Here is a 17,023-nt window from a genome sequence, read left to right as displayed (position 1 = left end):
TCTAACACTGAGGATGCACAATGAGTTGGCTGTCAGCTGAGACAACCAAAAAGAAGATGTGTGTGTGTTACAGTGCTGCAGTTCCCATACTGTTGTGATTCATCAAAATACATGGATGCCTTTCTGCCAGTAAATCAAAGTTTTTACTGCAGACTGCAGATTCCTGTTGCTGCTACAGCTGCCCATGTTGTTTCCTGGAAATCTGCATGGTGTCTCCAACAAAATGTCATCTAAAATGCATGACCCCACCCTCCTCTTCTTGGTTAAATCAATCCATGTCAAAAACACACGGTGGAGACCACCTAAGAAAATTACTGTGACTTCACCATCCCTCCTAATGTACACACAATAGGTAGCCTCACAAATGTCTTCATTCTGTCATTTTGATGTCAGTTTCAGAGTGTAGAAATTTACTGATCATCGAGCACAAATGGAACATTTGAGAAGGGTGCTGAATATTGAATATCGTCTCTCCAGTTCAAAGCACTTTTAAATCTGTGGGGATACGTTCCAGAGACGAGAGAACAGAGAGAGACCGAGAACACTCTGTACCCTTCCACTCTTTTAGTTTTAGGCTGCAGCCACACAAGTGCATCACAAAATGTACTGTTTGGATGAAAAAACACTCATAATGTATGTCTTAGGAAAGGGTGGTTGTTGTCTGACACTGTCCCAACAGTGTGTGTGGTAGTTCATGTCTGTCTGAAAATCTGTGTGAGTGGCCAGCCGTGGAGACAAAGAAAGGTGAAATGCAAAAACGTATATGGAAGGACGTGTGATTTGAGGAACGGTCTCAGTGGTGCAGACAGTGTTACAGTATGAAAGAAAGAGAGCTAAAGTGTCAAGGACAGATAAAGATCAGTGACAATGAGGAAAAAGAGGAGAATTTATGTTGCTTTGAATTAAAATAATGGCCGGAAGGGACATCATCGGGCACCGAACTGTTCTTTGAAGTGTCTGATTGTCATCAGGGACCTTGGTATTGTTACTGGTGTCTGTCACTGTGTTCTTCTGAAATCTATTGTTAAAAATAATCCTCCTCTCCCTAACATTCACTTTCTGTGGTCACAGAATATTTCATGGACCATCCACAGTATATTACTTTCATGAGGAGAGTTTGTAAAGGTACATTTGTTGACAACAACAACAAAAAAAAGACATTAATAGCTGAATGGAAAATGGAAAATGTTGCTCTGTTGCAGAAATACAGAGCTTCAAAACACATTCTGGGTTGACTAATTGCTCATTTTTCTGGCTTAAACCTCTTCAGAAATCATTGATTCAGTAAATATTTGCTAAGAAAAAGGGAAAGCAACATAAAATATTCACTGTACCCAGTAAAGTAGAATTTTGCCTTTGTACTGTATTTTATGAAATCCATTTTCCTCATGAACTTTCTCTAGTTTAACTTTTGAAGTCTTACGACCAGATCCAGTATATATTTAGTATACAGGTAGTTTTGTTCCTTCCCCAAGGACAGAGTCGGCTTCAGGCACAATGTGGAGTAACTGTTTGCTTCTAGATGCCATTTGGATTTGTGTGGCATCAAAGAAAAAAAAATAGGTGCAGAGAAACAAACATCTGCTTGAAAATGGGAGCAAAAGGGAAAACACAACAGAAGATGAGAACAGGAGCTGTGGGAAGAGCCTCAGCTTACACCTGTTCCTCTTCTCAGGTGTCTCATGTGCTCCCACAGCTTAACCTGCTGTCCCCTCTTCCCACTCAAATGCATTAAGATATTCATTTGTTTTCGTCACACACACACCTGGTACGCACTGGTGCAACACGATGCCATCTGAAAGTTTCGATCTGAGGTATTATATGTCCATTTTTGCCATTCACTGGAACGAAATGATTCAACACAATAGTGAGTCAGCTTTCTGTCGAGTCACCTCTTGGAAGCTTTTACATTTGATGTTGTGTGCAGGCAATTGTGGGTATTACAGTGGCGTACAGGAAATGTTTTCAGTCTCCAGCAGCAGAAAAAAAAGGTTTGTTCAGGGTAAGTAGAAGAACTGGGTAATTAATATGAGCAATGTAACCTCCCTTGCAGGGCAGACAAAGAGGAGAGTGCCACCTACAGAAACTTAAATGTCATCAGTATTAAATAAGATATCAGAGTACCACCCACACTGTTTTATTTACAGGTGAACTGTGGGAAGTGCAATGCAGAAACGCCAGTGCCAAGTGTGCTTATTAACAACAAGTCAAGGATTTTATAGATTACTACTTTAAAGCAGATTTTTAATGGGCAGTGAATCTTATGGGGCTGAATGTGTGATGATGTGATGAGACTGCGGTGACTAATGTTCACAGACCACAGGCGTCATCTTAGTCTGACAACACTGGTCTAATTTAACACATTTTGATGCTGTGTTAAATAGCTCCTCTAATAGGGTCAAAGGTTATATCCTTATCTAATGTCAACAAAAGTTTGCGGAATTATGCATAATGTTCCAGCAAAACAATGAAGCAGGTTGTTTAGTTCAAAAACAATTTCTTTGAGTTTTTTCTGATCTGTCTCTGCTGTTGTGAAGTCATGTTCAAGTTTATGCACTAAAACTCCTCATCTCCTGCCTCCTCCATCAACTAATTAACTAACCAGTCTTGTTGTTTCACACCCACAGATGCGGCAGTGCGGTGTAGCTTTATTCTAAATAGTTAGTCACATCTGTTTTGACTCATGATGAAACTGTCTTGACGAAAATGTGCGCCTTTTAATGTGAAAAATAGTCATTTAGAGTTACACTGAGTTAAGGCAAAAAGTCCATTATCACTGAGGTACTGGAATACAAAAACACACATTTATATCTGCACGCACACACACACTGCCAAAAGTTTAAAAAGCACATTTCAAGACTGTTTTGATTTTGCAAATCCCACTTTAGCATATTCTCCAAACAATACTGTAAAACAGAACTTTATACAAAAATGACATGTTGACTGTGCCTGATCTTACTCACTACATGTAAACACACACAAAAAAAACACACTAATCCCACTGTGCTGTATTTTCCCTTTCAGAGACATCAAACCTGACAACATACTACTGGATGAACATGGTAAGAGCCTTTTTCTGATTATATTTTTAGTTAATTCATATGGAAGTGACTGGTTGGAATTCAAAATCCAAAAACTGTACAATAAGATTTTATTAGGTTTTGTAGATTTTTATTTTTATTTTTTATTTTTTGCATATGTTAATAAAATTTCACATGACTCACGTGGTGACCTGACTTGACTTAGTGTCCCAAATTCAAGACTTAACTGCTTCTGACTGAGGATTTTACTGAACCTCCAACCTCTGGGATCACTTCTGCACACATCAAAGACGCTGCAATGCTCAGAGGCAGGTTTCATAGTCGTTACTTAGATGGGCCTCGCAGCACTAAGATGTAAAATAAGTCATGCATTAATTTATTTTAACTAACACAGAGAAGCAGAGCACAAGCTTGATTTAATTTTCGGTCTTCATTGTCAGACTGTGTTGGTTAAAGCACTGTGACATTTCCATCATGTTTTTTTTTTGTTTGTTTGTTTTTTCTTTTTTGTGAACTATGGACTGAGATAAGATGGACTGATGTGATAGGAGTGTGGAGGACAGGGTACTATTCATCATGTCTACTCTTTACTGTAAAGGAAAATCCTGTTATGAATGATTGACTGAGTCTCATCATAGGTTTTGGTGTCAGTTTCTCACAAATACACACACACAATGAGAAAAGAGACAGAGAGAGCAGTGTGTGTGTGTGTGTGTGCGCGCACCAGAGGGAGGGGAACAATTGTAAATCAAGGCAACATTGAGAGAGACTGTAAATTCTTTCATCAATATGTTAATCAAGAGGAATATTTAAGTATATCATGTTATGATCTGTCCTAGAGAAACACACAGACATACTTGTAACAGTACAACACATGATACATTACAGTAATGGGACAAAACCATGGGCTAAAACATCTTCCACTCTTCTAAGAAGGTTTTCCAAAAGATTATGAAACCTGGCATCAGGGTCTTCCCTCCCATTCGCCCTCAAGAGCATTATTGAGGCTGACCACTGGAAAACTTTCCTTATGGACATGGCTTTATGCGCGGGCATTGCCATGTTGAAAAATGACAAAAAGAAGAAGGGAAAAAACAACAATATTTGGCCAGGATGGAAGCTCTTCCTTTGAGGGAGGACTTACACTTGATCTCCCATCACAGAGAAACAGGCCATGATCTTACATAAGATGAAACGTCGGCTTCAAATGCATGTCGATCTGTTGGGTTGTGTACTCAGATTGACTGCACATAAGAATAATGTCATGAACTCACACTAGGTTCAAGTGATGGAGGTGACAGATTATATTACAGATTATATATGCACCACCTGAACAACACCTCTGCTGGCACTGACCAACAAAGCAAACAACATGTATTATTACGTTCACAGTGTCATATGATCTGAGTGAAATTTGAGCATAACAGAAGTGTTATTTTTTATATTTATAGACCCAGACAAGGGAGAGCTGATAAAATTGTATTGTAAATTGTATATTGTGATACTTAAGTTAATGAATAATTAACTATACTGCTTCATTAAGATTACCCTTAACTGGAACTAAGGGATCTTGTCCTAACTATGAAAAGCCTAAGAGCAAAAGGGCCCATATACTTTTAACCATATACTGTACACACATACACTTGACAGATGCACACACACCCACAAAAGTCCTGAGATTTTAGAGGGCACCGGGCAGCTGCTCAAGGGAGCTGAGGGGATATGTGGGATGGCAGCCCTGCTGTCGCAACAAACTGGAAGCAGACAAAGAAAAAGGCCGGGGGGTGGGGGGTGGGGTGAAAGGAAGAAAGAGCGCAACAAACAGGGAGAGCCATAATAAGACAAGAGGGAGGGAAGTGATGTGCAAACATTTCTGGGAAGAAAGATTTGTCAAAAGGAAGAAGAATCAGGTAGACAAAGAGAGGGAGATATGGGAAGAGGATAGATAAAAAGAACAAAACAAAAGGATTGAGGGAGGAGAAGGAGAGTGCCAGCTTTGTCATCCTCAGCCTGATTTCCACAGGACAAAACACATTCACCTGTGGTTTCTTTCTCTCTCTCTCTCTCTCTCTTTGTATGCATGTGTGTCCTTTCAAACTCAGTAAGCATTCCCCTCCTCCTCATGCATTCTGCCCACACTCGCTTTTTCTGTGCAGACCTGTAGTTTACTTCTCCACTGAAGTCTGAAACAACAGGAGGTAGTGGGGGGGGCTGCACACCACGTCAATTTTGCAAGCTGGAATTGCCCTGTGTTCCTCTGGGGAGCCGTTTCATATAGAGAAAAAACAATTTACTCATGCACATGCAATGTCGCTTTGTTAAATGGCACAGCCCCGGGATGCTAGAGAAGCTCCAAGTGGGCCACTGTTTAGGTTATCCCCCAGGAGCATGCACACGTGCTGCTCATGGAAGCAGACGGTATGTTAGAGGGGATACTGTGAGTACCAAAGTAAGAAAGAAGCATTCATACTGTTTAAGGTAGTATATAGTAGTATAGTATGAAGCCTTTCTAGAATAATACAAGTCAATATAGTACTGACAAACAGAAAAGTGATTTGAATGATAGAAACTCAAGAACTTTTTATATAATGAGGAAAACTTGTGTGATTCAGGCTACTTTACCTGCCTCCTGCTTTGAGACGCAGAAATGATATCAATTCCACCAACACATTATGTGACAGAAAGCATGTTTCCATGGAAATATCGGCTAAGTAACGGATACATTCATTTAATTGATGACTTCATCAGCATAATTGGGGACTGAAAGTTTTATGGCGATTATTTCATCAATATGATTTGGCAGCTCAAGTGCCTCTTGTTCTAAATCAGATTCCACAATAGTGTTTAGGCACATTGACCCTTGTGAAGTAGTTAATACATTATTTGTCTCAGGTATTTGTGAACACATAAGTGAAACCATCCCTGTGCCCTTGTTACAAAGCAGGATTACTGTACATTAGCTAGATGACTATACTGAGTGAGTGAAACCTGGAACCAGTTTTGTTACTTTAGTGCATGTTCTGGTTTTGTTGGGGTTGGTTCAATAATGAGAGATGATTAGTAGAAATAAATGTCATTTATAAATGTCATTTATTTCTACTAATATGATAATTTAGAATAGCTGCCACAGCTGCCACTGTAATTAATGAGTTGAGATGTAGTTAAAATAAGTGTTAAATTAACTGCAGATTGCTAGTGTCACCTAACAATAACAGACCATCTCTGTGAGACCAAAATGTTGCTCTATTAAATCAAATTTGTTGGTAGCTGTTGGTATAGTGTGCAGAACTTGTGTCTAACTTCTGCCTAAGAGAGCATTTAGACTGAAAACAGTGGTGCAATAAAAATGCAAGGGGCAAGATTGCTACAGGTACCTGTGAGAGATTTAAAAATCATCCAGCAAGTGCCATTTGAGTAATGGATCCATGAATCTGAAAGCCTGTCAGATGGTAAAACTCTGCACAGGGGTTTATAATATTACAAGGAGAGTTTTTTCAACTGGAAAAGTCACAGTGGCTATCATTTTATAGATAACAGATAACAAGGCAAACAGTGGAAATACAGCATTCATAACAAAGTAATCTGACAGGCATATACATTGGGGTTATTAGTAAACTCTTATGTGTGTGCACACTATGTGTTATGTAGTTGTCATCAGTGGTGAGGGTGTTTTGAGGTAATGGTAAGCAAAGAGAAATTAAAAATAGAATAGAAATGCAGCAGCATGACATAACCTAAGGATCAAACCTCAACAGTTGAGGAGGTAATCCCAGTAAAACATGTTAGGTAACTAAGCCACCAGGAAACCCGCTACACCATTGTTCAGCCACCACGCATTTAAAACATTCACACAGGCAGGGAACAGTCTGACTACACACAAACGGGTTAATCTCAGTCACCGACTATAGATTTTTAGAGCAAGAGATTTTATTTGAATTCAAGGGAATAGCATTGTTTTGAACTATGTGTATACTCTTCATTTAGTGCACACACGAGTAGAGTGAAGTGGCTATCTCACAAACAGTGCAACAGCAGATTAAAATCCACAGGATAAAATGTAACACAGAACTGTAATCAAAGCTAAAAAAACAATTAACATTAATAGCACTGCAACAACAGTTAATTCTGCTGTATTCAGTGCAATCAAATGAATTAAAAAAATAAAGAGGAAAAGTCAAGACTGATTAGCTTCCTCTCCATTTTTGTAACAAGCAGACTCCAGTTAGTCACTCTACAGCAGAACATGGTACTTCAAAATGAAAGCAAGGAATACACAGATTTGATAACTGTGTTATAATTTATTTTTGACAGTTGTGATCAGCTGACACAGTGCCATATCTGCCCAACCACTAAACAAACAGCACTACAAATTACATAATTAATAGTGAAAAATAAACTAATTAACTAACTAATTAATAACTAGTAATAATGAAGCAGACCAAAACCATGAGGCTGTCCTGCTCCTTACGCCAGACTAAACCAAAACAGTTTAAACTGAGCAAGCAGTGGTCAGTGGATCGGTGGAGCTGTCTTGACCTGATCTCTTTGGTTTAACTTTCAAAATTTGTCCTTTTTTTTTTTGGCCTACAAGAGACTTTTGGCCCAATGGTGAGATTGTGATAATGGTTTTCTGTTTGTTCCCGCTGGCTCCTGTGTAAAACTCCTGTCCTAAATCTGTCTTCTGCAAAGCTATGAGAGAAGAAGACAGAAAAGTTTTTTTTAAAGAGAGAGATAAGTGTGTGACAGAGACAGGAGGCATCATTAAATATGAAAAAATGAAAGATGCTCTATTCTTACTGCCACTTAAAAAATCTGAACTGACATTTCAATCCTGCTGCACCTTTGACAGTCATCAGACTGCATTAAAAATTGTGCTTTTATATCAGCACCACCCAATCTGCGCATCACTACACAGCCACACTCACACACCACTGCTTTGAATACAGCAAGTATATTTCAAACTGTTAAGAGCACTGAGGGATAAAGAAGTAAGAGCATAAAGTAGCAGAAAAAAGATAGGAGTTTTGTGGAGGACATAGTAAATTAAAACTTGCAGAGAAGTAGAGGGAATAGAAAAGAAGAGATTTTTTATGTGGAGAGCTTTGATTTGGCAGTTCTTAGTGTAAATTTGTCTTTGTGTAAATAAACTCTCTTTGACTGGCCACCTCCTGCCTGCTTTATATTCACATAAAGTTATCTGTTTTTAAATTTTATGTACAGTATGGCTGTGCAGCTTTTGTGTAGGTGGCCTTACTGCATGTGTTTGTGGGGTTACTGGGGATATCCATTCATCCGAACAGTCACTCTGCGGCAAAAACTCTCCCACACAAACACAAACACACACACACACACACACACACACACACACATACACACACACACATAGTTTCAGCTCATTAGTGTGTGCTCAGTGTGCATGGCAAAGACTCCAGGCCATCTTGCAGCACGGTCAGACACAGGTCAATGATTTGACTTTGGAAACCGCTGAGTCTGCTCCTCCACCCCGTCACAATATCACAACATGCAACTTTCACTCTATCAATAAAGCCTTAATAATTAATAATTTCAATGTAAGAGCATTATGATCAGAAGCGCACATAAAGAAAAGGGATTATTTTAGCAGGTTGTGTAGTACATTAAAATTCCTTTGATCCTCATTTTTGCATATCTAACACTCACATAAGCAGCATACAAAGTAGAACACCTGCTATCTGTAAGCTGTGGGTAAATTTAATTCCAAAAGAAAAAGCTTAAACTTTAAAAGGGAAACACAGTTTGTACTGATGCCATAAACAGAACTCTGCAGTCTCTGGGTATAAATGTGTATTAAAATCTGTGCTGTGTCATTTTGAAGTAATGCAATCTCTGCTTTTTATGCAGGCCACGTCCATCTAACAGATTTCAACATTGCAGCCATTGTAAAAGACGACCTAAAAGCAACGTCCATAGCTGGGACCAAGCCGTACATGGGTGAGAAAATGCATGGTTGACCAAAGGAGTATTAAACACTGGGGACTTCAAACAGAAGTTTGAGAAAACAGTTTGAAATTATGAGCTTTTAACTCACAAAAAGCACAGATAACTAATATATAAAATAGCATATATAGACTCCAGATAGCATGTGTATGTTTACTAATCCAATTTTAAGACTAATGACATGACTGATGAAGGGATGGATTGAGGGACACATTAAGAAAAATACAACCAAAGAGAAGTAAGTTTGAGATCTGTGAAAAAGTAAATGCTCCTGTATGATGCAACATAAAATATTTTCACTCCTAAAGCCCCTTAAGCCAAGTTCACAGAGTTTGTCAGTAATGTCTGCTCCATGGCCAAGAAGGAGACAGAGCTAAAAACATGTGAGCACTTACTGACTGATAAATGGTTACTACTTTGTTGTTAAGGTACACTGTCAATGTTAGAAGCTTAGGCAGCTTAATGCTTAAATAATGTCTATGAAACATTTTAAGTAACAAATAATCAGCTCATTCCCTCCATTTTTGCATGAATATTCATGAATAAGAATAAGTATATTCTTATTCAATTCTAGTGCATGAGCCCAAAACCTGAGAGTAGTTTTTGTCTTTTTCAGCACAGCTGCAGTCGTCCTCCTTGTGACTCTTGCATACAGTAGTGATTGGAATCGATGTAGATTCAGCTCAGATCAGATAGGAGCTAATAGGAATTAAGGGGATGGGGTGATATGAATGACGTGGCAGCACATGTTTTTGTGTGTCCTTTATGTGTCTGTGCTCAAGATGGGTTTGTGCACGTGTTTTGTTTGTGTGTCTGTTTTTATCCGTTCATGATAAAGAATGATCTTGCAACCACGTGTGACCAGATTTCAGGCAAACACTCAGTGATGTAGTAGATAATTCATGGCTTCTCTAGGAAAAAGGAACACCCCTCCTTTTCAGAGGCTTCAGTAGACAAACTGCACTTTTTCCTCCTCAACAAGATGGCAGCGCAAACCTACCATGAGGGAGTAGAGTGTGTGTGTTAGCATGTTCCTGGGTGTTCCTGGATAAGTGATGGAAATTCATCTTGACCATTTGGAACAAGATTACAGCTGAACAGCCTTTTCCCTAGAAAAGATTATTCACTTCCAGGGAGGAGGGAGGAAATACATAACTAACCAATTTAAGGGATTTGATAGCTTCAACCTCCCAGAGAACCTGTTTAGTCAATTATTAATTACAAAGATGTTGCCAGGCTACAGAAGCACATTGCATTCACAGTGTAATTATGACTTACTCTCTCATAATTATAGATAAGGGATATAAGAGATAAGGTCTCCAAAAAAAAGGTCTTTTGTGAATGCAACACACATCTGTTTGGCTCCAAATTTGATCCCAATAATTAAATGATTTTCACTGTGGAACCACAACAAAAACTCAACGCATGTGGTATACACTCCCAACATCCACAGTTTACCTCACTGTTACTTCAGTTTTCATTCATGCCAACAGGGAAGAGGGAGCAAGTGTCCCGTGAGCTGACAGTGGTCATTAAATAAAGCCTCTGCAGCAAAATAAGTTTTAAAATCCATCACAATTCAGCGCCAAACACTGTGGAAGTTTTCTCGGCAACAGGCATGCTATGTCTGAATAGAACCATTATGGATCGTCTATGTAACAAAGGCCTATGTCGGAATTACAAAAAGACATGACTTTTACTAGTAAGATACAAGACACATCCCACACCAGACTTCCATTTAATTTTGTTGTATGTTTTCTGTCTGTCAGCTCCTGAGCTTTTCCAGACCTTTGAGGGGTCCCACCCTGGTTACTCCTTTTCTGTTGACTGGTGGTCACTGGGCATCACAGCCTACGAGCTACTAAGAGGACAGGTAACATAGACGTGGAGGGAGAGTCGGGGAGAGAGAGCAAGAGAGTACTACCACCTTGTCCATATCTCTACTCACCTCAGCGTGGCCTGGCACACTTAACTGCAGTGAATAATACATACGACACCTATAAGAGAATGCCAGAAAAGTCCTGTGGGTAGGAAAGCAGATATACAGTGGGTCCTAAGCCGCATCAAAACAAAAGGAGGGTGAAGCCATAACTGAATTTTGCAGTTAAGCTGGCCTTAGCGGGGAAGATGTTTAAATGTTTAGTCACGGTGTGAGACGAATCGCTGCAGGAGAATGAAAAAAATGGAATCCCGAGTTATTTTGAGAGCCATATAATTGGAATTGATTTTTAAAGTATTAATTATTTAATTCTTTGCTGGTCCCATCTGGAGGAGTTTAATTCTAATGTCATGGAAATAAACACAGGATATAATGTTTTTACGCAATCTCCTCATTCTATCAGGCCGAGCCACAGAGCAGACAGTTCACTCTCGACTCAAGTCAGACTGCAGCTGCTGAATCTCCTCTCATATTTCAGGATGATGATCACACAAACTATGGTAACCTCTACCTACAATGACAAGGACCCAGAACACCTGAAATTGATCTGGAGCTGTCATGAAGAGTTCCCTGAAATCCTTTCCTGACATTTCAGCGCTATCGTTTCTCACCCTTCTCCATAAAGCTGTCGACAGTTATTTTGTCTCATCATTTTTCCATTATGCTTTCTGAAATGCATTCACAATTACAGCTTACGCCCACTGAAATATCTTTAGTCCTCACTCAAGAGTTTTGTCCTCTGTCTGGCCTCAAAGTGACATCTTACCTACAGCAAAATACCTTAAATCTTCTCTCATCCTTCTCTGATTTTCAAGTGCTCTTCAACCTTCACTCATTCAGAGAGCACACCCTCTATTACTTTTGAGTGACACTGTAGACTTAAACCCCATTTCTCTCTTTCTTCTCACATACTCCACTTTTTGGAAGTTTCTCTAAAATCCCTGCCTCAGACTTTTTTTCACCACTCTCTCCGTACACAGGCATCAACTTCTCCCAGACAATTCATTTTCACATCATCCCCTCTGTCTTCTAAGGGTTTTCTTCCACATTTTTCTCTGACTGCCACATTTCAACATCCATCTATAAATCACAAATCACTCTCTGGGCAGTAAAAACTGGCCTGTTGGATGTGGAGAATTATTTGGCTATTGGAAATGGACAGCCAGCTCACTGGTACCCAGCTCCAGGCACCTTTCGATTCCTTCTCGGCCTTTACTTCATCTTATCTCTCTCTTAAGCTCTGACCACTTCTCACTTTATTCATGCTTCACTTTCAGACCGTTCAAAACTCAGCGTGCTTTCCTGCCTGGCCTGACCACAGGTGGCAGGTACAAGATCCAACCAACTCAGCATCTCGCCAGAACTGCAAATCAATCACTGTCATTTAGTTTCTCCTCCTCCACCCTCTGTTTTTTTTCTTTTATTCTAAATTAGATGAAACATCTCCAGTCCCAGAGGAGGAACACTGAACACATTGTACATTTACAAAAGAATGCAAATATATTGTAATACATGAGCCAATTTCTCCCTCATCCACCATCTGACTTTCAACATCTGACAACTTATACTGTATGTGCCCTGTACGGGGAACATCTGCAGAATTGGAATGTAATTGCTATCATGCATCTGAAAGACACCATAATAAAACTTGAAGAATGGCGTAGGATCCACCTGGGTTGCGTGTCGCTCCCATTTCTCCTTCATCTTCCATGTTTCCCTACACTCTGAACCATCTGACAAAGCAGGGATGACAATAAAAGTGTCAAAGAAGAAGTCAAAAACAGAATATTTGCCCATTTATGCCGTCGCTCTTTTTTAAACAAATACTCTTGAAGAAAGACGCAAAGGAAAGGGTCATCCACCTCTGACCAGCCTGGTCCTGCAGTGTTATTCTTCAGCTCAAGTGAAAGGAGTCTCTCTGTCTGAAAAGGTACCAGTGTACCAGAGTACCAGTGTGAAGAACTCTCAGGCTTTCCCTTGTTTTATGACCCACAGAAAACAACTCTTACACTGAAAGGGAGCGGGTTTAAGTTGTGTTCCTGTTTCCTCTGTCATTCGTCCCTATCAGTGCAGGGAATAGGTTCACAGAAGGTGAGCATGAGAGGAGGCAGAGGGAGAGAGAGTAGAGAGGGCCAACTGAGAAGCAAACTTTAAGACACATACTTTATCAAAGGAGCTCCTCCAGGCAGCGCATGACTATGAATACAAGCTGTCTGTAACATACTGTCTCCTCTCTTCTCCTCTCCTCAGAGACCATATGTGATGAGATCCAGCACACCAGCTAATGAGATCCTTCAGACCTTCCACAAGGTCCACCCCAGCTACCCAGCAGGCTGGTCTTTGGAGATGAAGTCTCTTCTCAGAAAGGTAAATGAGCAGCTTGTGCATAATGCAGAATATACTGTAGGAGCAGAGGCATAGATGGTGTGCATTTATGCCACTTTTTCATGTAATACTATGACCTTCTTTATGACCTAACTTTTCTCAGCTGGAAAAAAGAAAAATGAAAAGATATCAATGTAAGAGTGATTTTCCTCTCTAAACTTGTTAGATTGTGTCATTTCAATAATTGACTTGAGACTTGAAGAGGGTTAAACTATCCCATTATTGCCAGTTTAATCATTTTGTTACCACTGCTGTACACCATTAGAGCGGGAAAACAAATCAACAAAACTTCCATTAAAGTTCTGTATTCCTAGAAACATTTGGTTTTATTACATGCTTCAATCAGCAAACCGCTTTCTTGGTTCATCGATGTTACCCGATTCCTAAGAAGTACAGCCTTTTTTCCAGCCTTTTGTCTGAATTGTTTCTGAATCTATAGTCATTTATCAATCGCACATCTAATCGACTACCATTTCAGCAGTGTTTTGGATTTTTTCCCCCATGAGAATACACTATGGCAGACGCTGACTGTCATGTATGCCACTCCTGAGAAGTGAACATGGCATCTTCGGTCTACAGTGACATCAGGTTCACTCAGTCTAACAGACACACTTCCTGGCACTAAGCATCTGAAATGACTATCCCCCTTGAAATTTTGAGCGTATGCCAAATCTCTCTCAAATGTGGGTGAATGCGAGTGTCACCTTGTGCAACACAATTGTTGTTTGAATTAGGTCTAGCAAACCTCCACTGTACTGTAGTCTAATTTTTTTAAACTTGCGCATCTCATACTGGCAGTGGCAAAATTGAACACTTAACACTACAATATTCAGATGTAGCATGACATCAGCAAACATCATACACACATTGACTGCCAGGTGATCCTGTTGTAAATACAGATATGCACCTATGTAAGTAATACACACAGACATGGATCTAATGTTTTCAAGTTTAGCTAGCCTATCTAGATAGACCTCTCTCTACTTTGTTAGAGTTTGGATTTTACTCTCATTTTTGAATTATTTATTTCCTGTGGGAAGACAATTATCCATAACTGACACCAGCACCTCATTTAAGCATCTACAGAATCTTAATTAGGCGGTCAGTTTCATTTTTGCAGCCCTACTTTGTATACAAGCGGTTTATTTGTTCATCAAAAATCTTGCGGTGAGCAGTGCAGCCTCAGAATTATAATGCTCGAGTTTTAAAAATCAGGGACGTGTGTTGTTGGTGAAGAACAGTGACTCAGAGTGTAACTCTACGATAATTAGAATGTACATTTTTCCATTTCATGTAATTAGCCTATTCTTAAACCTCAGCGGTCTCTCCATAATTAACTATCAGATGTCTATTCTTCCACATCACAGTTAAGCCACTTGCAAAGCTAACAGATACACTGTTGCTGTAGCATTTGGGTTTTGTCTTGGCAGCAATCCACTGCAGTCAAACTGTTGCATTGCTTCGTGCTCAGACTCCTTGTACCTCATTGGCATTCCAGTCGCATGTGTAAATGTGTGTGTGTGTGTGTGTGTGTGTGTGTGTGTGTGTGTGTGTGTGTGTGTATGAGGGAGAAAAATGGAGTGTGCGTGTGAGAGTGTGTGTGAGAATGTAAGAGCAGAGTTCCGTGTTCAGTGTAATTGTCGTTCATCCTTCACACTTCACAACCTGCTGATTTCTCCCCATCACCATTTGTATATGTATGTCATTTCTCTTTCTCTCCTTCTGTCCCCTCCCTCTGTCTCTCTTTATCTTCCTCCCTCCCTCAACCCACCCTCTCCTGTCCTTTTCCCAGTATCTTCCACCTCCAACCCCTTTGTCACTGTATCCTCATTCTCAGACACATCCTTAAGGGCAAACATGTGCTCATGTCTCAGTGGGACTCTGCCTCTAACTTTTCAGCCATGCCTCCCCATGGACAATTGCTTTATGCTAATCCTTTTGTCTCCTTCAGTTGCTGTGCATAGATGTCCAGAAGCGCATTTCCTGTCTAGCAGAGCTGCAGGATCTGGACTACATGTCAGACGTCAACTGGGACGCTGTTCTCAGCAAACAGCTTCCTCCAGGCTTTATTCCCAATGTGAGTATCCAAAAAAAAGAAAAAAAAAAGAAAAAAAAACACAAGAGCACTGCCTCAGTATGCTACCCAACAAAAGCCTCACGTCTGAATAGGATAGAATTTATATATATATATATATATATATATATATATACATATATATATTGTATTGCTAATCAGAGCCACCACAATTGCTTCAATCTATGCTCTATTTCCTTGCTAAAATACAGCATGGCTAATGCTTTAAAACCAAAATGACAATTAGTAACAATAATAAACAACTACCAGATCATGAATAAGCCATCTGTGGATGCTTTAATCCAAACTACCTTGCAGCTTTGTCAGAGTATAATAACTTGATTTTGCTCTTTTAAAACATTTCAGAATAATGTCATCTATACCTGAAACCCCTCCTCCCCTCTGCCTTATCCCCACACCAGTAATTCCCCTAAGAGGACAAAGATGTAGGGAGGAAACAAAGACGTAGCCAGAGCCACTCACTGTTCATCCAATTTTTCCTCTTTAAGCTGTAGACACCACCCTCTGCTGGGCTGAGGTGGATCTCCCATGGAGTGTATAGACATCCAGACAGAGTGGACAGATGCAAAATAAGACAAAGCAATATACATCTGCCTTCCTCTTGGGGTACAGACAAAAGCAGATAAATCCGCTACATGTCTCCCTGCAGATCTACAGGTGGGCTCTGGATCATTGTAGCTGGGTGGAGATAGTGCTCACATGTAATAATATCGTCAGGCTTCCTGCCTCCAATCTGCTTGGCTGGCAAGCTGATGTGCTGTCTCTCTGTAGTGTCAGGTTCTTAAAGAAGCTGCCCTGATTTACTGAAACCCATTTCAAAGCTGGTAACTGTAAATACCACACACGGTCTGAATGAGAGCCAGCAATGTCGACATCCTACCTAACAGTTAATTTGCTTCAGTCTCATACAACTGAACTGCCATTAGAAAAAAACTAGCAATTAACAATAGCGGTCATTAAAATACTTTAATCAAACTACATCTATTACTTTTTTAAAACTAATGTAACTAGAGTGCCAGTCTGTTAGCTTCATATGATATGATGGATTGATTCAGACACAGTAACAAGAAGTATCATAATTAGATAGTTGTCTCGTCGGTCAATCACTCCAATGCGATGATCAAGCAATACAAAAACCATCCTGTATTGTTTTAGTGAAGCAGCAAGGTGACAATAACTGTCACTGCTGAGTGCCAGAGCTGAATAAATGCAGAATAATGACTGTAGCAAGTGAAGAGATGACTAAATGACTTCTATCTAATTCCAGTAAAAGTCTGTAGTGACTGCAGAGCAGTGGGTGTCCCGAGCGGCGGGAGTAAAAACACAGAGGATCGATGGGGAATTGACAGCGTCTCTCTATCTAATTATAGGCTCCTCCTCTGTCTTTAGCCCCTTACAGACTATTAATGTTTGAACATGAAGGGAGAACCCAGCCCTTATGTTTTGCTTTCAAATTCCCTCGCATCTCTGCTTTGTCTTCACTGGCTTTCTGCCATTCAGGGCTTGAAATTTTATGTAAAAGTATGCTTTGCATCATTCTGTATTGTATCACATTTTATTATATCCTATTGTATTATATTCTATTGC

At 39.9% G+C, this 17,023-nt stretch overlaps 1 protein-coding gene across 1 annotated transcript in view; it reads left to right on the top strand.

The window, feature by feature from the left end:
* Positions 1 to 17,023, top strand: part of stk32a (serine/threonine kinase 32A) — a 63,518-nt gene that overhangs the window by 34,089 nt on the left and 12,406 nt on the right. The window contains exons 6-10 of the mRNA XM_051078870.1: positions 3,025 to 3,062; positions 8,922 to 9,011; positions 10,787 to 10,890; positions 13,207 to 13,323; positions 15,293 to 15,418. Coding sequence (XP_050934827.1) covers positions 3,025 to 3,062; positions 8,922 to 9,011; positions 10,787 to 10,890; positions 13,207 to 13,323; positions 15,293 to 15,418 — 475 coding nt within the window. The remainder of the gene's footprint in view (positions 1 to 3,024; positions 3,063 to 8,921; positions 9,012 to 10,786; positions 10,891 to 13,206; positions 13,324 to 15,292; positions 15,419 to 17,023) is intronic.

This window comes from Lates calcarifer, linkage group LG20 (assembly GCF_001640805.2).
Source record: "Lates calcarifer isolate ASB-BC8 linkage group LG20, TLL_Latcal_v3, whole genome shotgun sequence".
NCBI classification, from domain to species: domain Eukaryota; kingdom Metazoa; phylum Chordata; class Actinopteri; family Centropomidae; genus Lates; species Lates calcarifer.
This window is presented reverse-complemented; position numbering and strand designations above follow the sequence as displayed.